Genomic DNA, 22,376 nt, shown 5'->3' with positions numbered 1-22,376 from the left:
TATGTCTTGGTGATTTTCTTTTGCGGTCTATCCTATATGGGGTTCGTTGAGTTTCTTGGATGGTCAGCTTTTCATCTTTCATGATATTGGAGAAGTTTTCTGTCAGGAGTTCTTCAATGATCCTCTCTGTGTTTTCTGTTTTCTCCCACTGTTCTGCAACTCCGATCACTTGCAAATTTTTGCTTTTGATTGTATCCCACATAATTCTTAGGGTTTCTTCATTTTTCTTCATTCTTTTTTCTGATTTTTCCTCAAACAGAATTATATCCAAGTGTTTGTCTTAATTTCGCTGATCCTGTCTTCCATGGCTTCAAACCTGCTCCTCAGCCCCTCTCTGACACTGTCCGTTTCTGAAATCTTGTTGTTTATCTTTTGGATTTCTAATTGTTGTTTTTATATGATTTCTAGTTTGTGCATTTATTTTGAAATTTTGTTGCTGTATTATTTTCCTGAATTCTTCCATTTTTTGTCATATTTTGCATGAATTTGTCTGCCTTTTCCATGAATTTGTCTATTTTTCCTCATTTTTGTCTGCTTTTTGCTTCAACTCTTGGCTATCTCTGAATATGAGAGATTTGAATTGTTTATCAGGTAGTTCTAGTGCCTTTTCTTCTCCTGGAAAGTCATCTGGTATTTTATTTTGGATGCCTACTGGAACCATCCTGTCCTGTTTTTGTATATATTTTGATATTGTCTGCTGTCTTCAGGGCATTAAGTAGTTATTTTCCTCGTTTCTTGATTATAGATTTGTTTGTTTCATCCTGCTTTTTTGTTTTTTTGTTTATGTCTGAGCAGGTGGGCTGTGCATTCTTTGTTGTTTGCTCATCTGTGGGCACGATACTTTTCACCTCCTTCTCTAATGGGCAGGATCAGTCACTCAGGTATGGTATAGCAGGGCAGGTCCAGCCAAAGGGGCATTGCTGGGATGGGTTTGTGGCACGTACTAGGGTGACAGGGTGGGCTGGGAATCAGTGTAGGGCAGGTTACAGTAGGCTGTGCCTGTGATGCTTGGGGGTGTGATATTCAGCACACAGTGCAGGTAGGCAGGAAGGAGGGGGAGATTGTAATGTGTGGAGTTTAGATGGGTGTGACAAAGAGGAGAGCAAGGAGGAGGAACATGAGCCAAAAAATACAAAGAAACAAAAAAGAGTGCTAAGGGAGATTTCCGTTGGAGTGGAGAGATGAGAGACTGAGAAATGGAGAAAAAAAAAAGAAAAAGAGTAAAAGAAAAAAAGTGAATATATAAAAATTAAAAAAAAAGAAAAATAAAGCAAAGCTTGCGTGTCATTCATGTGGTTCTTACATACAGTGGCTATGATTAGGGTAATACTTTGGCGTCCAAATGAAAGATTAAAAGGAGAGCAAGGGGGATAGAAACAAGAGAGATTCCACTGAGTTTCAATGAACCATTTGCCCCATCCATCTTCCATAGAAAGGCCCACTCTGTATTGGGAACACTTTCTACACCTCCTCCCTAAGTCTAATGTGTCTTCATGCATATTTCTCTACCTCTTCTTCTCTTCCAGATACAAGGTGTGTTCCTGCCCACACCCAGTGCAGTGCCTGGCCTGGCCTAGGTGTTTAGCAACTGTGCATTGAATGAGCAAGCACCATGTACTCACTGCATAGACAGGGAAGAGTTCCTGTGCATTCAGGTCCCAGTCGTTGACATGGGAGCCGATCTGAACCCCTGGAAAGCCCAGCTCCTTCACACAGCGCTCCATTTCCTTGACGGCCAGCTCCGGGGCCTGCATGGGCAGTGTCCCCAGACCCACAAACCTCCGGGGGTAGCACGCAACAGTGGCTGCTAGGTCATTGTTTAAAAGTTGGCACAGGTCCAAAGTGTCCTGAGGTTTGGCCTGATCAAAAGAGGAAAGGAAAAACCACATCGGTCAAAACCCACTTCTTTAGACATTTGCTCTGAATAATACATCACCTGGGTTAAATCATTCCCCACTCTCAGTGGCTTAGGTGTCTTTGGGTGGTGCAAATGTTGACGTGCTCAGCTGCTAACCGAAAGGTTGGAGGCTCAAGTCCTCAGAGAAGTGCCTCAGAAGAAAGGCTTGGTGATTGACTTCTAAAAAATCAGCCTCTGAAAACTCTATGGAGCACAGTTCTTTTCTGACACATATTGGATCACCATGAGTTGGAGTCAACTGGTTGGAGTTTTTGGTGTCAGTGGCTTTGTCCCCCCAGAAAACCGAGGCACAGATTGAGATACGCATTGGTTAGAGGAGACTCAGAAGCCAATCTTTGCAAAGCAAACTGCTACTATGTGGCTGATTAATTAGAAAAATTGAGGCCATAATCAGAAAACATGGTTGCTAGGCCAGGCATCCTAACCCTAGAGATGGAATGAGAACTGGCCACTGGCCAACTGCAGGCAGGATCCTGCATGGCAGGATACTCAGGCACCCGGCCCCACACAGGAGCCTGTTCCTGGCCAAGCACCTGGCACTACCATCAGTGCACCTCCTTGGTATGCCTCATGATGGGATGCTAGGCTGGCTCATAGACCTCTTCTCTCCCTGCTTGTTGTTCTCTCTGTCCTCCTGGTGGGCAGTGACACTCAGGGCTGGCCTTGGCCAAATGCTGAGGCAGACAAAGTTTGCTTTCGATTTGCCTAACCCTCCCTTCTTCACTGTTTTCCTTCCTTTCAACATCCTTCCACTGACCCACCCCACTGCTAGGAATTTGGTTCTCTCCTGCAATCCCAGCTATCCAGTTGGAGCAGTACCCAATCTGATATGTTCAGGTGTATTGAGGTCTTAGGGGTGTTTTTATTTTAAATAGTGAATCTAATCACAGAAGCAAGTAAGGACTGAATCACTAATACTGGAAATAGGGGCATAGGTGGAGGGAAGTATGTGTGAGCAGATGGTATTTCCATTATTCCTTAAACCACAACAGGAAGTGAACATCTACTTGGTTGAGCAGGCAAAAAAACAAAACAAAAAGCAAACAAACAAAAAAAACCAAACCCGTTGCCATCGAGTCAGTTCTGACTCATAGTAACCATATAGGACAGAGTAGAACTGCCCCATAAGGAACCCTTTAAATTTGAGCAGGTACTTAGTGCTAAATTTAAAGGGTGCCAGGAAACCATTGTGCTTACCCCACCCCTGGCTATGTGCAAAAACATTCCTCCACAAGCTTGCAAATCATGCCTGTAACTTTTAGTTGTACCACTACCACTTGACAATGAATTGACTCTGACTCATGGCATCCATATGTGTGTCAGATAGAACTGTGCTCCATAGGGTTTTCAATGGCTGATTTTTCGGAAGTAGATCATCAGGCCTTTCTTCCAAGGCATCTCGGGGTGGACTCGAACCTACAACCTTTCAGTTAGCAGCCAAGTGCATTAACTGTTTGTACCACTGATACTTTTAGCACTCAAGATTTATTCTCTTGGGGAAAGGCATCCAACTCCAGGAATCTCTTTTTTAATTGTGCTTTAGGTGGAAGTTTACAGCTCAAGTTAATTTGTCATACAAAAATTTATACACATATTGTTTTGTGGCATTAGTTGCAGGGAATCCCTTTTTGAATTGTATCTATCCCTAGGAGATATCCCTGGGAGGTAACATATTAGGTTATTATCATTCCCACCTCAGAATTAATTGGTTTGTCAGCTACTCGGCAGGGCTTTGCAAGAATGAGCCACCAGACAGGCAAGTTCTGATAGAGATTGAGGCTGGTCTACAACTGCACTGTCCAGTGAAAATATAATGTAATTTTAAAATTACAGCCCTTCTCATTTTGGACTAGCCACATTCAAGTGCTTGATAGTGTCATGTGGCCAGTGGCTACTATAGTGGACAGTGCAGGTCTAGAGCAAGGACATGGCTAGGAAGACCGGTCTGGGAGGAGAGACTGCAGTGTGAGAAGCTGAGGGATGTCACTTATCTTTAAAGGGGAAGAAAGTGGGGGAGACTCAGTGGTCCCAATGTCAAGGCTTGAGACATCTGTCTACTTACTATGGAGCTGGACATGCACCTTTCCCTCACCAAGGAGATGGTTTGAGGTTTCACACTCACCCAGTAGCTAAACATAACGGGAACTGTGGAAAGAGCTTGCACGGTCACTCCTAAACATAGACACAAATGCAAAGCTGGTGAGAATAGCCCAGCATTCCTTCATTACCCAAGGGCCAGGGAGCTCAGCAAGTCTCCACCCACTTCCTCCCGCTGCTCCCCATCCCCTTATTGCTTCCCCTCCCACCCCCCACCTAGCCCTCAATCCCAGGCCTACGTCATCCCTCAGTCTCAGATCCTGGATAGAGGGGAAAGGTTAGACAAAAATGAGAACATTCAGGAAAAAATAATTGACCTAGTTTTCAAGGGTTAATTCTACTCCCCCTGTGAAATTTTATTTAATACAAAGTATCTAGCCAACAAATTTTACAGGATTTTCCACCTTAGGTCATGCAGAATGCATGATAGAATGCATCTCTCAGCCCCATTCCCCACACCTTTAATTCATCTTTCTAGTGAGCCTCCACCTCATGTCTGACAGTTTGTTGTACTGTGGATAGCTTATGTGTTGCTGTGATACTGGAAGCATTGCCAGTGTCACCCTTGGTGGACACGTTTCAACAGAGCTTCCAGATTAAGACAGACTAGGAAGAAAGACCTGTCAGTCTACATGTGAAAAATTGGCCAGTGAAAACCTTCTGACTAGCAGCAGAACAATGTCTGATATAGTGAGCCCCTCAGGTTTGAAGACACTCAAAATACTACTGGGGAAGAGCTGCCTCCTCAAAGTAGAGTCAACCTTAATGATGTGAATCGAGTCCAGCTTTTGGGATCTTCCTTAGCTGATGCGGCACAACTGAAAATGAAACAGCTGCAAACATCCATTAATAATCAGAACGTGGAATGTACAAAGTATGAATCTAGGAAAATTGGAAGTCATCAAAAATGAAATGGAATGCATAAACATCCATACCTTAGGCATTAGTGAGCTGAAATGGACTAGTATTGGCCATTTTGAATCAGATAATCATATGGTGTCTACTATGCCAGGAATGACAAATTGAAGATGAATGGTGTCACGTTCATTGTCAAAAAGAACAGTTTAAGATCTATCCTGAAGTACAACACTGTCAGTGATTGGATAATACCCACATGACTACAAGGAAGACCACTTAATATGACCGTTACTCAAATTTATGCGCCAACCACTAATGCCAAAGATGAGGAAATTGAAGAATTTTACCAACTTCTGCAGTCTGAAATTGATCAAATGTGCAATCAAGATGCATTTATAATTACTGCTGATTGGAATGCAAAAGTTGAAAATGAAGAAGGGTTGGTAGTTGGAAAATATGGCCTTGGTGATAGAAACAATGCTGGGGATCACATGACAGAATTTTGCAAGACCAACGACTTCTTCATTGTAAATACTTTTTTTCAACAACTTAAACAGTGACTATGCATGTGGACCTCACCAGGTGGAATACACAGGAATCTAATTGACATCTGTGGAAAGAGACGATGGAGAAGCTCAATATCATCACTCAGAACAAGGCCAGGGGCTATGGAACAGACCATCAATTGCTCATATGCAAGTTCAAGGTGAAGCTGAAGTAAATTAGAACAAGTCCACAAGAGCCAAAGTACAGCCTTGAGTATATCCCACCTGAATTTAGAGGCCATCTCAAGAATAGATTTGATGTGTTGAACACTAATGACCAAAGACCAGATGACTTGTGAAGTAACATCAAGGGCATCATACATAAAGAAAGCAAGAGGTCCTCAAAAAGACAGGAAAGAAAGAAAAAACCAAAATGGATGTCAGAAGAGACTCTGAAACTTGCTCTTGAACATAGAGTAGCTAAAGCAAAAGGAAGAATGATGACAAAAATGAGCTGAACAGATTTCAAAGGGAGGTTCAAGAAAACAAAGTAAAGTATTATAATGAAATGTGCAAAGACCGGGAGATAGAAAACCAAAAGGGAAGAACACACTTGGTATTTCTCAAGCTGAAAGAACTGAAGAGACAATTCAAGCCTCGAGTTGCAATATTTAAGGATTCTACCAGGAAAATATTAAACGACCCAGGAAGCATCAAAAGAAGATGGAAGGAATACACAGAGTCACTGTACCAAAAAGAATTGGTTGATGAATAGCCATTTCAGGAGGCAGCATATGATCAAGAATCGATGGTACTGAAGGAAGAGGACCCAGCTGCACTAAAGTTGTCGGCAAAAAACAAGGCTCCAGGAATTGACAGAATACCAATTGAGATGTTTCAACAAAGGGATGCAGCGCTGGAGGTACTCACTCCTCTATGCCAAGAAATTTGGAAGACAGCTACCTGGCCAACTGACTGGAAGAGATGCATACTGGTACCCATTCCAAAGAAAGGTGATCCAACAGAATGCGGAAATTATCGAACAATATCATTAATATCACACACAAGTAAAATTTTGCTGAAGATCATTCAAAAATGGTTAGTACATTGACAGGGAACTGCCAGAAATTCAAGCTGGATTCAGAAGAGGATGTGGAACAAGGGGTATCATTGTTGATGTCAGATGGATCCTGCCTGAAAGCAGAGACTATAAGAAAGATGTTTACCTGTTTTTTATTGACAATGCAAAGGCATTCAACTGTGTGGATCATAACAAATCATGGATAACATCACGAAGAATGGGAATTCCAGAACACTTAATTATGATCATGAGGAACCTGTACTTAGAACAAGAGACAATTGTTCGAACAGAAAAAGGGGATACTGTGTGGTTTAAAGGTAAGAAAGGTGCGAGTCAGGGTTGTATCCTTTCACCATACTTATTCAATCTGTATGCTGAGCAAATGATCCAGGAAACTGGACTATGTGAAGAAGTACGTGGTATCAGGATTGGAGGAAAACTCGTTAACAACCTGTGATATGCAGATGACATAACCTTGCTTGCTGAAAGTGAAAAGGACTTGAAGCACTTACTGAAGATCAAAACTACAGCCTTCAGGACCTCAACATAAAGAAAACAAAAATCCTCACAACTAGACCAATAAGCAGTATCATGATAAATGGAGAAAAGATTAAAGTTGTTAAGGATTTCATTTTGTTTGGATCCACAATCAACGCCCATAGAAGCAGCAGTCAAGAAATCAAACGACGCATTGCATCCGGCTAATCTGCTGCAAAAGACCTCTTTAAAATGTTAAAAAGCAAAGATGTCACTTTAAGGACTAAGGTGCACTTGATGCAAGCCATGGTATTTTCAATTGCCTCATATTCATGTGAAAGCTGGACAATGAATAAGGAAGATGAATAAGATGAATAAGGACAATGAATAAGAATTGATGCCTTTGAACTATGGTGTTGGCAAAGAATATTCAGTATACCATGGACTGCCAGAGGAATGAACAAATCTGTCTTGGAAGAACTACAGCCAGAATGCTCACTAGAAGTGAGGATGGCGAACTTTGGACATGTTATTAGAAGGACATCATGCTTGGTAAAATAGAGGGTCAGAAAAAAAGAGGAAGACCCTCAATCGTGGCTGCAACAATGGGCTCCAGCATAACAATGATTGCAGGGATGGTGCAAGACTGGTCAGTGTTTCGTTCTCTTGTACATAGTGTTGCCATGAGGGAACCGACTCGATGGCACCTAACAACAACAACAACAAGTGAGCCTGGATGGAGTCTCATGGCCTGGAATGCCCAAGATGGAACCCTGGGTTTGTCTCCAGAATCCAGCATCTAGGATACCTAGACTCTCTCACCTTCATCTCCTGGAGCTGGGGTGTTGGCAAGAGATGCTGCCAGACCCTCATACTCATGCCTAGCCCACCAGCAAGTCCTTCTGGCTCTATCCCAGTTCCTTTCATGAGCCCACAACTCCCCACCTCTCTGACTCCACCGAATCCAGGCCACCAGCGTCTCACACATGGACCACTGCAAAAGCCTCTGAGCTGGTCTGTTACCACCATTCTTGTCGCCCTCCAGTTTATTCTCCACTGGGCAGTCAGAACGAGATCTTAAAACTTAGGTCAAGTCACTTCCTTGCTCAAAGCCTCCAATGACTTTCCATCACACTTAGAGTAAATTCCAGACTTGAACGTGGTCTTTAAGGCCCCATATGGTACCTTCCCATGGTCCACATCGCGCTTCCTAGGCCTCCTGCCTGTTCTTTGAAGCTCTTCCCTGCCCCAGGGCCTTTTCTCTGCTGTTCCACCTGCCTGGGAAGCTTTTCTTTTGGCTCATCACAGAGTGGGCTCCTTCTCACCCTCAGGTCTTGGTTCAAATGTCACCTTCTCAGGCCTTCTCTGACCCCAGTCACTCTCACCATGTCATCCTGTCCCTTTTCTAATCCTTACTATGATCTGTCATTATTGTGTTTATTTACTCTGTGCCTCCCTCAACTTGAATATAAGCACTGGAGAGCCGTCTTGTCCATGCTGTGTCCCCAGCATCCAGAGTGGTGCCCAACCCATCGAAGGTATCCAATAAATGAGAGAATAAATCATTGTTTAGTAAGGACTAGAGACTACAGCTTTTGATTAGAGAGCACTGTTAAGCTTTATTTTATTTACGTTAATTGGTTGGTATAAAATACATGAGCACCTTTCAGTTGTAAAATGTTTTCATTTTACATAAATACTTTTACTTTATTTCATTGCTCCACCCTGTTGATTAATTTAGGAGCCCTGGTGGCACAGTGGTTAAGCATTTGGCTGCTAACAAAAAGGTTAGTGGTTCAAATCCACAAGCAGCTCTGCAGGGGAAAAGACCTGGCAATCTGCTCCCGTAAAGATAAACCAAACCTGTTGCCATCAAGTCAATTCTGACTGATAGCAACCTTATAGGACAGAGTAGAACTGCCCCTAGGATTTCCAAGGCTGTAATCTTTATGGAAGCAGACTGCCACATCTTTCTCCTGTGGAGTGACTGGTAGGTTCGAACCACCAACATTTGGTTAGCAGTTGAGTGCTTAACCACTGCACCACCAGCCTGGGAGTAAAACCTGTGAAAGCCAGAGCTGTTTAAGGTGGAAACCTGTCAGAGAAGGAAAACTCAAATATTTTCCACTAATAGAGAGTGATAGAAAGGTGGTAAGACAGCACCCTGTCAAAGGTGGAAAACTTGCCAGACCCAAAAAAACAGGACAGTCCCATCGAGTTCCAGCTCTCACAGGTTTCACTGTACTAACCTAAGTGAATTGCATTATTAGTGCATTGATTGGTTTGGATACATATTCTTTGGTCTCTGGGAACTGAGGGGAAAAAAACAAGTCCTATCCAATTAGAGACTGTATCTTTAAAAGGGAGCTGAGGGTGTCTGTGATGAGTATGGTATAGTATAGTGTTCCTCAAACTTATCTGTTGATTAAAATGGGAAGGGGGAGACTTTACAAAACAGATTCTCAGGTGCTCCTTTGGAGATTTTGCTTCAGTGGGTGGGACTGAAAAAAATTTTTAATCAGCACCTGTCATGATTCTTTACTTGGGGAAGGTTTGGAAGAAGATTTTGTGATGGAATGAGAGATGCAGCCTTAGGTGTAACCCCAGCTCTGTCACTGACTGTGTGATCCTGAGCAAATTACTTAACCTCCTTGCACCACTTATGGAACAATAGGTACAACCGTGCCTAGCCCACAGAAATGTTGAGAGAAAGGGACAAGTGAGCAGGTGCGTAAAGCACCATCCCTCTTCCTCCTCTGGGGCCTCTTAGCTTTCTTCACAAAGTATGGAAGAGAGAGGGCTGAGCTCCCACACTAGTCCTAGGTAGGGCCTGATGGCTCAACAATTCCAACACTCCCTGGGCCTGTACTAGGAACCAGCTCCAATAGTAACTCAACCTGGTGAGGCCTTATGAGACACACATATTATCTCATTATTGTCTTACTATTTTGGTGTTTCTCAGCTTTGTGTTGGAGTGCATGATGAAGTGACCCAGGTGCTGCCAGTTACATTTCCCTCCCTGTGAAGGTAGCATGGGTTGCTTGGATCTGCTGTTCTTGGCCTCCATCGTTTTATTTCCTTGCCTCCACAGAGGCAGTAGGATGTAGTGGTTAAGCCCCTGGGGCCAGACTGCCTGAGTTCAAGTCCCAGCACTGCTACTTACAAGCTGTGTGATCTTGGGCAAACTCCTTAACCTGTATTCTTCAGTTTCTTCATCTGTAAAATGGGCATAATAACAGATCCTATCTCATAGAGTTGTTGTAGGGATTAAATGAATTAGTGCATTAATTGCATTTAGGTGCTAGAACAGTGCCTGGCAGAAAGTACATGTTCAACAGGCATTAGTCCCAATGGTTCTTTCAAGTACAGCCACAGAATGAAACGCAAAAACAAAACCAAAAAGACACACACACTTCACCTAAACTGCAGCCATAAGCCATGCTTTCTGACACAGTGACCTGAGTCTTATTCCCACTGGTTTTCTCCTTAAAAGGGTGGACCCTTTCCCTTGCATCATATTTAGAGCAAAGCCTTGCTTTTTGCTGTAGGTCTAGGGAGCTTGTTCTTCTCCAGCTCCCCTCTTGGTCCAATATACTTCTAGAACAGGGGTTTAGATGTTATATTCTGTGGAATGATGTATGGAGGTGCCTCAGGTTTTCTGCAAAGCTCAATTTGAATGCTGTATTTTTAACTATTTAAAAAAAAAAACCCATAAAACAATACACATGGCCCAATGTATCCTACACCACATTCCACATGCCAGAGACCACCTACTCGTTTTGGGTGGGTTAACTCGTTTTGTACAGAACTCAAAATGTCCCATGCCATCTCTATGTGTATATTTGAACTTATTATACATTTGTCTTTGACTAGGAAGGGAATAGTTCTAAACTGGTCTTTCATTTATTTGTGTGTATGAATTGTTTGTTTTCTTGCATAAATCCAGACCACCGATGTCGAAATCTGGGCCTGACAAAGCCAGTGGTGGCGAGTGCACCATCACAGCCTCATGCCTCGTCTGCTTGCATGACCCACACGCGCCCAGGAAGGCTCTACGGGAGGCACAGTTGGCTGCTAGGCAGTAACAAATGAAAACATAATATGCCCATCATATCATAGTTTAGACAGTCTTTGAAACTATTTTAAATCATGAGGACTTGTTTGATTTTTAAATATGAGATAAGAAATACAAGCAGTTGCTAGAAATTATTAGCAGTTCAGTTCTGAAACAAAAATTTTCTGATTCTCCTCTTTCAAACTCTGGTTTCATTGTAGAGATTCTGAAAGTACACGGTTAACTTTTATTTTTTTTAATGGCTACCATTTCCACATGCCACCTATCTTCTCCACCAGTTTCACAATCTACTGACACATTTCTCATGTGTCAGTGGGAATTTGCTATATACTGTGCACCAAAACAATCTATAGAAATAAATTGGATCCTAAGTCTGCCTAGGAGCCCTGGTGGCACAGTGGTTAAGAGCTTACAGCTGCTAACCAAAAGCTCCTTGGAAACCCTATGGGACAGTTCTACTCTGCCCTAATAGCGCAGCTATAAAAGAATTGACTTGACAGCAATGGGTTTATTTATTTATTTATTTGGTTTAAGTCAGCCTAAGGAGGCAATCAGCATCCATAATATGTAATTTATAATTTTAACTGCTTTATTGATTGACTCCATAATAAGTAAATACTACACATTTGACTACCACCCACCTGTCGGTTTGCTGTACTCTGGTGGCTTGTGAGTTGCTATGATGCCGGAAGCTATGCCACTGATATTTCAAATACCAGCAGGGTCACCCATAGTGGACAGGTTTCAGTGGAGCTTCCAGACCAAGACAGACTAGGAAGAAAGTCCTGATGATATACTTCCAAAAATTAGCCATTGAAAACCTTATGGATCACAACAGAACACTGACTTGCTTGGGCTTGTCGTTAGGAGGGATCAATTGCTAGAGAAGGACATCATGTTTGGTGAAGTAGAGGATCAGCAAGGGTGTGGGAGACCCTCAGTGAGATGGAGTGGCACAATAGCTGCAACAATGGACTCAATCATGCTGGCGACCATGAGGATGACACAGGACCGGACAATGTTTCATTCTGTTGTCCATGAGGTTGCTGTGAGTTAGAGTTGACTCAACAGCAACTAAAAACACCACAACCACATTTGGATTTAAAATTAAAAAAAAAAAAAATTCCACTTTTTTTGATTATATAAGATTCCGATTTAAAATAGGGTATACCTGATAAAAAAATTTTTAAATCTACACTCTAAATCCATTGTAATGCAAGGCCCCACCCTTTCCCCAGCAAAGCTGGTACAGTCTGGCCTGGTGGATAAAGGGGATCAGAAGCTGCCATCCTGTAAAGTGGCGCTTTAAGAGCAGGCATTGTTTTTACATCAGATGCAAACACCGGTAGCATTTTTCATCGTTAAGTACCTGTTTGGTCCATTTCTCTAATACGAACATCTGGATCCCAGCAGTTCTCCTGGACCACTCTGAAGACCTTCCCATCTTTCAGCATCTTTGCTTCTCCCTAGAGCAGAAAACTCACATCAACAAAAGGTGGTGTCAACCCACTTGGACTGATCCTTCCTTGTATGCTTGGGAATATGTTTCTCTCATAACGTTTTCAGGGATTTTTACTTAATCCCCTCTGAAGTTTAACTGACTTCATCTCTTCTTCCCCATGGCTTTCTGTTGACCTGGAGTTGAAGCAACATGTTCTGTGAGTGTCAGTGGCTAGATACAGAGTGAGCAAGGTTAATGTCATGGGCTTTCTGGACTGAATGATTGAGAATGACTGGTCACCTTGCTGATCTGAGCCTCTGGCTACTGGACCCAATAGGTGGCCCAGTGGCTGGGAAAGCTCTAGATCCACAACATTTTAGAACTGGGAAAGACCTTTGCGATAGACTATCTAGTCCAACCCTCTTGTTTTATAGGGAAGAGACATCTCTGTGTATATATTTGAACTTCTTATAAATTTAAGAGTAAGTAAGCAAGAGTAAGTGATTTGCCTAACAGCACACAGCCCACTGATGTCAGTGCCTACAGGAGAGGGTAGGTAATGAAGTGAATCAGTCTTGCAGCCTGTATAAAATTTGTCACTGAGCTGGTTGCTTCCACCTGACATCATGCCTGCCTACCTGTGGACACTGCCTTTTAATACCGAGTGCAGGAGGCTAAACTAAATGATCATGTGGAACATGGCAGCCTCCTCTAAATAGAGCCTCCTGTTTGTGATTCCTGAGTGATTCTTGAGCCAGGCCCCGAAAATCAGACTGCTCAGGTTCACATCTTCATTTCAGTACTTACTGTGTGGCTCTGTGCAAGTTGAACAACATCGCTGAGTCTCAGTTTGCTTATCTTTAAAATAGGGGTGATAAACCAAACCAAAATTTCAAGAAATACTAAAGGGAGTCCTCTGGTTAGAAAATCAATAACATCAGATAACAACCCAAGACTAGAACACAGGACAGAACAACCAGATATCAACCCAGAAAGGGAAGTCTCAAATAAATCAAAGCTAAAACACTGAGAATAGAGAAACAGAGACGTCAATAAGTAAAAGATAACAAAATTAAAACAAAAAAGAGTTACTAAATAAGGTAGTCATAGATCTTTCATGTGGAGAGGAAGTCAAGGCAATATAAAGAAATAAAAGATTGGTTTAAACTTAGAAAAATAGAGGTAAACATTAAGGTAACCACAAAGGAAACTAACAATCCTACCTATCAAAAATAAAAACAAGAAAAACATAAAGACTCAGCAAATACAAACTCAACAACAATGAAAAAGATGAAAAAAAAATACATAAAAAGACTTGGCACAGAAAATTAAGTGGAACAAAGAAACTGTCAACAACATACACAAAAATAAATCAGAATGACAGCACTAAACTTAATACCTATCAATAATTACACTGAATGTAAATGGACGAAATGCACCAATAAAGAGACATAGAGTGGCAGAATGGATAAAATAGAGGTAATAATATGACTTACCCCAAAGAGATATTGAAAGCATGAAAAGGGATAATCCATGTAAACTACTTAGTATAGTATCTGGCATGTGTTAAGTGTTAGTTATTATTATCACTAGTTATTAATGATGTGAGACTAATTAGGGACTCGGCTGTCTCCTAGTATTCCCCTGCTTTGAAGACACATCACGTCTGGTGGTACTTCTGGACCTCAAGATTGCCCTTAGACCCTATGGGATAATCAAGTAGGAGTGCAGTAATCAAAGGCCTTGAGCTCCATTTGTCAGAGTTATATGCCCTCTTCCTCTTCCTCTTGGCTTGATCATGAGTTGCATCCAGGCCTCACCACAGCTTCCTTGTCATCCAGGATGACCAGGAGGGGCAGCCCCTGCATTTTTGGTGGATAGCCCACCAGCTATGATTTGCACATTGTTCATGTTATCACAGCCTCTGAGCTTGATCTCTGGACATTCCGGAAGTCTGTGAGCTCCTTTTCTATTTATCTAGCGTGGAGTCAGTTGCTTGCAACTAAAAACACTGACCGATACAGAAGATTCACTAATAGAATGTCTGTAAAGAACTTGATACTGCACCAGGCGAGAAGGCATACTCAAAAAATAGTGGCCAGCTTTTACCATATATAATCAACTGCAAGGGGGAAATTGAGTTTCTCTATCAGTACGGTTTGGCTTCAGACAAAGCAGAGCATGTTAAAGCTGACACAGATCATCAGTTTAACTCTTGCATTTTACCAGTGAGTCAGTGAGGTGCAGTGACTCGTCAAGGCCATATGCTTAGGTGGCATAGAGTTGGGACAAGAACCCAGGTTTATAAAGCCATTTTCCACCCACCAGGATGTTATTTGGTAATTGGTATCAATGTAGTAAGCAAAAGTTAATTACTATAATTTACTAAAGAGCTCCCTGCCCTTTTTTTTCCTGGAGCCTGCTGTCATTACACAGCTGGAGAATCAGATTCACTAAATTTTCTTCACGTCCTTCATGCTGGGATCCATGGTAAGAAAAGCGAGTGACTACATCAGCAACTGTCAGTGGAAATCCTTCCAAATGAAAATTGCCACAAAGCAGTTGTGTTCCTTTAATAGGTCTCCAATTCTCATTGGCTCTTCAGCTAGAATTTTGGGACCTGAAAGTCATTGCAAAGAATCAATTCCTAATCTCTTTCACTTTACATTCAGGAATTGGATATCCCTGCAGGGCTATAAATGTGCTTCAGAGGTGAGCACTTGCTGCTGAGTGGAGGAGGGCTGGGGTCTCTTAGAGTCTGTTTTCATCTTTGACTTTCAATATCAACCAAGATCTTAAACTAAACTAAGAATCAAGTAAATGGAGCAAGTTACTGTAGTTTATTCAGCCCAGAACTCAACCACATTTTTTCTAAACTCTCAAAGAAAACCAAACTTTTTTTAAAATTAAAGAATTCCCTCAACCAACTATGAGCATGCAGACAACCCATTTCAAATAAAACTCTTATTTTTTTTTAAGCCAGAACAACATGGTGTCATGGAAAGCAGGATGCAATGGGTGTCAGGAGACCTGGGTACTACTGTGAACCACTAACCCTCTCCATATCTCAGGTTCAACAGCTTTATAATGAGGGCCTAGAGTAAGTGATGTCCAAGGTCCTTCCCAGGGTGGATGGTGTGATGTGCTACCCAGATTCCCCTTCAGAAATAAAGGATTTAGTCTTCTAGCTGCTGGGGTACTGCCCTCAGCTGTCAGGCCCCATGGAGATTGCTTTGGCTGAAAACAGTCACTTCCCTCAACATCACACTCCCTTTCCTGGGCAGCCTACTTCTAATAACTGGCATGGGGATGTCAAGATACCCCCAACTTGGGACAACTCTGAAGCTTAGGTTTAGAGTCATTGCAGGTCAGCTGAGGCCTCCATTGAGCCTGCATTGCAGCTCAACTTCTTCCTCAGTCCCATCCTGCTTCCTTCTCTTCCCTTCCACTGGTGTCAATCCCAAAAGCACTTCCTAAGAAACTTCCTGAATGCTAGTCTCCATCTCAGGGTCTGATTCCCAGGGAACCTAGCCTGTGACAGTCCTGGTTCTTAAGTTCTAGTTTCTAATACTATCCTAAAGCAAGGTCAAATATGACTGGTATTTTAAGTATCTGGTACTGTATGTGTCATCAGAAATGTATTTTCAAACTCAATATTTCCCCATCAGATTTCCATTCTCTTTCCTCACCTCCAGTGCCTGCTCATGCTACCCTTCTAGACTGGGTGCTGCCATGCTTCTCCAGCCTCCTAACTGACCACTCCCTGCTTCTACTCTTGCTCTCCTCCAGCCCAATCTCCACAAAGCAGCCAGAGTAAACTTCTAAAACCCTAATGCTGGTTGGCAGAAATGGCCCAGACTGTCAGCAGGAAGCAACCTGTCCAACCACTCAAACTCCCACATCCCAAGGTTCCAGGGTAGGTCCAACAACCACCTCGAACTCCACCCACTCAAGCCAATTGTTCCTCTCTCTCCCAGACTGTGTGTCCTCCTGGCTTGGCTGATTCTGCCCTGGATGTCTGTATTATCTTTTTCATCGCTCTGATACTACATCACTTTTTCACTTCCTCTGCCTGACCCCTTACCATCCAATCCATTTCCCAATACCATTGATTCTGTCTTCAAAATATATCCTGTAATGGTCCACTTCTCTCTATCTTTTCTGCGCCAACTCTGGTCCAAGCCACCATAATCTCTCACCTGAATAACTGCTCCAGCCTTCTAAGTGACCTCTCCTGCTTCTACTCTTGCTCCCCTCCAACCCAGTCTACACAAAGCAGCCAGAGTAAACTTTTAAAAGCCTAAACGAGATCTCGTCACTGCCTTCCCCCCCTTAAAACTCTTGAATGGGTCTCCATTGCACTGAAGATAAAATCCAAACTCCTTAACCTGGCCTATAAGACCCTGCACAATCTAATCCCACCCTACCTCTATACCTTCATCGCATGCCTACACCTTTATAAATAGTCTCTTTATTAATTGCTTTCAAATTGTTCTAATTTGAATGTGCTATCTGTTTTCCATAAGGAACCTGTCTAATCCAGCTTTTTAAAATGTACATAAACAAATAATACTAGGTAGTTTCTATGGGTACATATATATGTAAGTAAAATCACAGAAAAAGGTCTAGAAAGATATCCACCAAACTGTTGATAGGAATTACTTTTGTGAATGGGGAGTGGTAGTTCAAGGGAACTAGAGCTTTATCTCCAATGACTTAAATTTTAAAAGAAGAATTTATTCAAATATTACTTATGTAATGAGAAATTAATCTTAAAAATAAAAACATGAAATGAGAGCATTGGGCTATATATAAATGGCTTTCAAGCAATTTTGGTTGTGGCCCCACATTAAGAAACATATTTTTGGAGGTGAAGCCAAGATGGCGAAGTAGTCAGACACTTCCTGTGGTCCGTCTTACATCAAAGACCCCTCCCCACCAAAAAAAAAAAAAAAAGTGACTTGATTATATATGACAATCTAGGAGTCCTGAACATCAAAGACAAAGTTGAGGAGTCAGATTGAGTGGCAGGGGGAGGAAGAGATAGTTCAGGAGCAGCAAGAATTTGCCAGGCTTGACCTGGCCGGCACCCCGCAGGCTGGATTGGCCAGCACGTGAGCTGAGGCAAGCAGTAGCGCTCAGGATGCATTTTCCACACCAGGAGAAACCGAGCAGTGGAGAGTCTGCACAAGCCTCTGGAACCAAGGAGAAGCAGTGCTGAATCTGTGAAAGTTAACTGCAAGCATCTAACCTACCACATGGGATCAGAAAAATCCTTCCCTGTCTGGGAAGTACGTCTTTCCCATTCACCGGCCCCCTCCCTGCTCTGCACTGGTCCTGGTCCAGCTTCAGCAATTGCCATACCCTCTGGGCCAGAAGTGGGACCCGTCACCCACCCTGAGCCATTGTCCTAGCTTTGGAGAGGGAACAAATTAACAAACATGAAAAAATAGTCTGCCAGCTCCCCTAAGCCAGGAACTCAGGGCAGGCACAGCCCCTTTGCCTAGGCTCAAGCATAAGGGGGCAATAGACTTTGAATGACTTTCACCCCTGCCTAGACCTGTGTGGGCTCATTTCAACAGTGTAGGCCCTCATTAGCATAGTACATCAGGGTATATACCTGAAGCCTATTTTCAACTGCAACAACTAAAGGGGAGTGGCAGATTCATGACATTTGACACAGCCCTTCCCATTAAGCAGGGTCCTCACCTACTCACATCAGGGGCCTGAGGACTGGTGGCTCCATCCACTCCATCTAGCCACCCACAACAGGGGTCCAAGAATAAGTGGTGCCTTCAGTCCTTACAGCCAACAGCATTGGGTGCCCAAAGTCCCACTGCAAAACCCACCTACCTGCATGCTGTAGGGAACAGGGACACAACTTCCACTCAGGCACTCAGGGGCAGCTGTCAGCCCCCTACCTTGCTCAGCACATAAACACCTACTGCAGCCAGATACCTGTGTCTACTGCAATCACCCCTACATAGCCCTGCCCATCTAGGACTGGAGATGAGAGCCTGTACCACACACTCGGTGGCTGATGACATAGACACCTGAGCTGAATTCACACAAGAAAAATAAATGGACTCCTGGGCTCACATACATAGTAAGAGCTCTAACCACCTTGTGAAAGTACAAGAGAGCTTCAGAGACACCAAGAATCAAAGTAGCTCACATGACCAACCTATTTGGGTATATAAAAACAAAACAAAACAAGAAGCTCGGACACAGTAAACAAACATAAAATAAATAAATATAATAACTTATTGATGGCTTGGAGACAACAAGCAATATCAAATCACATAAAGAGGCAGACCAGGATGGTTTCAGCAAGCGACCAAAACAACGAACCGAGAAATCTCCTGGAAAAGAGAAGGTCTTGGAATCACCGGAGGTAGAATTCAAAAGATTAATATACAGAACTCTTCAAGAGATCAGGAAGGAGATTATTCAAAATGCAGACCAAGCAAAGGAACACACAGACAAAGGAACAGAGGAACTTAAGAAGGTTACACAAGAGCATAATGACAAATTTAACAGGCTGCAAGTATCCATAGAAAGACAGCAAAAAGAAATCCAAAAGATTAACAATCAAATTTCAGAATTAGACAATTCAATAGAAAGTCATAGGAGAAGAATTGAGGCAATGGAAGTCACAATTAGTGAGAGTGAAGATAACGCACTTGACACCAACTCATCTGAGGAAAAATCAGATAAAAGAATTTAAAAAAATGAAGAAACCCTAAGGATTATGTGAGACTCTATGAAGAGGAATTCCTATGGGTGATTGGAGTACCAGAACGGGGAGGTGGGGATGATAACAGAGAATACAGGGAGAATTGTTGAAGATTTGTTGGCAGCAAACTTCCCTGATATCGTGAAAGACAAGACAATATATATCCAAGAAGCTCATCAAACCCCACACAGGGTAGATCCCAAAAGAAAGTCACCAAGACATATTGTAATCAAACTTGCCAAAACCAAAGATAGAATTTTAAGAGCAGCCAGGGATAAATGAAAGGTCGTCTACAAAGGAGAGTCAATAAGACTAAGCTCTGACTAATCAGCAGAAACCATTCAGGCAAAAAGGCAATGGTATGACATATGTAAAGCCTTAAAGGAAAAAAATTGCCAGCCAAGAATTATATATCCAGGAAAACTGTCTCTCAAATATGATGATGAAATTATGGCATTTCCAGATAAATAGAAGTTTAGGGAATTTGCAAAAACCAAACCAAAATTGTAAGAAAGACTAAAGGGAATCCTCCAGTTAGAAAATCAATAACATCAGGTAACAACGCAAGACTAGAACACAGGACAGAGCAACCAGATGTCAACCCAGATAGGGAAGTCACAAATAAATCAAAGCTAAAACACTGAAAATAGAGAAACTGAGACATCAATATGTAAAAGATGACAAAATTAAAACAAAAAAGAGGGACTAAATAACGTAGTCATAGATCTTTCATATGGAGAGGAAGTCAATGCAACATAAAGAAATAAAAGAATGGTTTAAACTTAGAAAAATAGAGGTAAATATTAAGAAAACTAACTCATCAAAATAAAAAACAAGAAAAACATGAAGACTCAGCAAATACAAAATCAAAACATTGAAAAAGATGAAAAGAAAATACATAAAGAAAAACCACACAGCACGGAAAATAAAGTGGGACAAAGAAACTGTCAACAACACAGAAAAAAGACATCAAAATGACAGCACTAAATGCATACCTATCGATAATTATGCTGAATCTAAATGGACTAAATCCACCAATAAAGAGACAGACAGTGGCAGAATGGATAAAAAAACACAATCCTTCTATACGTGGCCTACAAGAGACACACCTTAGACTCAAAGACACAGACAACCTAAACCTCAAAGGATGGAAAAAAATATATCAAGCAAACAACAATAAAAAAAGAAGGAGTGGCAATATTAATCTCTGACAAAATAGACTTTAAAGCAAAATCCACCACAGAGGATAAGGAAGGACACCATGTAGTGATTAAAGGGTCAATACACCAGGAGGACATAACTATAATAAATATTTCTGCACCCAACGACAGGGCTCCAAAATGCATAAAACAAACTGTAACAGCATTGAAAAGAGAAATAGACAGCTCCACAGTAATAGTAGGAGACTTCAACACGCCACTTTCAGTGAAGGACAGAACATCCAGAAAGAAGCTCAATAAAGACACAGAAGATCTAAATGTCACAATCAAACAACTTCATCTCATAGACATATACAGAACACTCTACCCAGCAGCAGCTGAGTATATTTTCTTTTCCAACGCACATGGAACATTCCCCAGACTAGACCACATATTAGGCCACAAAGCAAGCCTTAACAGAATCCAAAACATCAAAATATTAGAAAGCATCTTTTCAACCATAAAGCCATAAAAGTAGAAATCAGTAACAGAAAAAGCAAGGAAAAAAAAATCAGATACATAGAAACTAAACAACACCTTGCTCAATAACTACTGGGTTAGAGAAGAAATCAAGGATGGAATAAAGAAATCCACAGAATCAAATGAGAATGAAAACACATCCTACCAGAACCTTTGGACACAGCAAAAACAGTGCTCAGAGGTCAATTTATAGCAATAAATGCACACATCCAAAGAGAAGAAAGGGCCAAAATCAAAACATTAACCCTACAACTTGAACAAATAGAAAGAGAGCAACAAAAGAAGCCCACAGTCACCAGAAGAAAGGAAATAATAAAAATTAGAGCAGAAATAAATGAAATAGAGAATAGAAAAACAATTGAAAGAGTTAACCAGACCAAAAGCTGGTTCTTTGAAAAGATCAACAAATTGATATACCATTGGACAAACTGACAAAAGAAAAACAGGACAGGAAGAAAATAATCCAAATAAGAAATGAGATGGGCAGTATCATAACAGACCCAACTGAAATTAAAAGAATTATAACAGAATACTATGGAAAATTGTACTCCAACAAATTTGAAAACCTAGAGGAAATGGACAAATTTCTAGAGACACTCTACCTACCTAAACTAACACAAACAGAAGCAGAACAACTAAATAAACCTATAACAAAAGAAGAGATTGAAAAGGTAATTTAAAAACTCCCACAAAAAAAAGCCCTGGCCCTGAAGGCTTCATTGGAGAATTCTACCAAACTTTCAGAGAAGCGTTAAGAACACTACTACTAAAGGTATTTCAGAGCATAGAAAAGGATGGAATACTCCCAAACTCATTCTATGAAGCCAGTATAACCCTAATACCAAAACCAGGTAAAGACACCATAAAAAAAGAAAATTACAGACCAATATCCCTCATGAACAGCGATGCAAAAATCCTCAACAAAATTCTAGCCAATAGAATTCAATAACATATCAAAGAAGTAATTCACCCTGACCAAGTGGGATTCATACTAGCTATGCAGGGATGGTCAACATTAGCAAACAATCAGTGTAATCCATTACATAAATAAAACAAAAGATAAGAACCACAGAATCTTATCAATTGATGCAGAAAAGGCAGAACTCAAATTCATGTAAAAAGAACCGACTTAATGATCTGACTGACACTAGAGGAACCCCAGAAGACATGGCCCCCAGACTCTCTGTTAACCCAGAACTAAAACCATTTCCGAAGCCAACTCTTCAGACAAAGATTAGACTGGACTATAAAACATAAAGTAATACTTGTGAAGAATGTGCTTCTTACTTCAAGTAGATATAGGAGACCAAATGGGCAGCTCCTGTCCGGAGGCGGGATGAGAAGGCAGAAAGGGATAGGAGCTGGTTGAATGGACACAGGAAACCCTGGATAGTAAGGAGGAGTGTGCTGTCACATTATAGGGATTGCAACTAGGGTTACATAACAATATATGCATAAATTTTTGTATGAGAAGTTAACTTGAGCTGTAAACTTTCACCTAAAGCAGAATTTAAAAAAAAAGTTTTTCA

At 41.6% G+C, this 22,376-nt stretch overlaps 1 protein-coding gene across 2 annotated transcripts in view; it reads right to left on the bottom strand.

Annotated features, from left to right (window-relative positions):
* The window catches only part of ACMSD (aminocarboxymuconate semialdehyde decarboxylase), a 116,048-nt gene that overhangs the window by 68,426 nt on the left and 25,246 nt on the right, over positions 1-22,376 (bottom strand). Inside the window, exons 3-5 of one of the 2 annotated variants that reach the window (XM_004375081.1) lie at positions 12,361-12,457; positions 4,041-4,090; positions 1,623-1,859 (exon numbers count right to left, since the gene is read on the bottom strand). In XM_004375081.1, the coding sequence (XP_004375138.1) occupies positions 1,623-1,859; positions 4,041-4,090; positions 12,361-12,457 (384 nt within the window). Of the gene's footprint in view, positions 1-1,622; positions 1,860-4,040; positions 4,091-12,360; positions 12,641-22,376 lie in introns of those variants that run through there. The other variant, XM_012555186.2, reaches the window with a different exon arrangement.

Source organism: Trichechus manatus, unplaced genomic scaffold (genome assembly GCF_000243295.1).
Source record: "Trichechus manatus latirostris isolate Lorelei unplaced genomic scaffold, TriManLat1.0 scaffold00033, whole genome shotgun sequence".
NCBI lineage: Eukaryota > Metazoa > Chordata > Mammalia > Sirenia > Trichechidae > Trichechus > Trichechus manatus.
The sequence above is the reverse complement of the archived record's forward strand: the minus strand, read 5'-3'. Positions and strand labels throughout refer to the sequence as shown.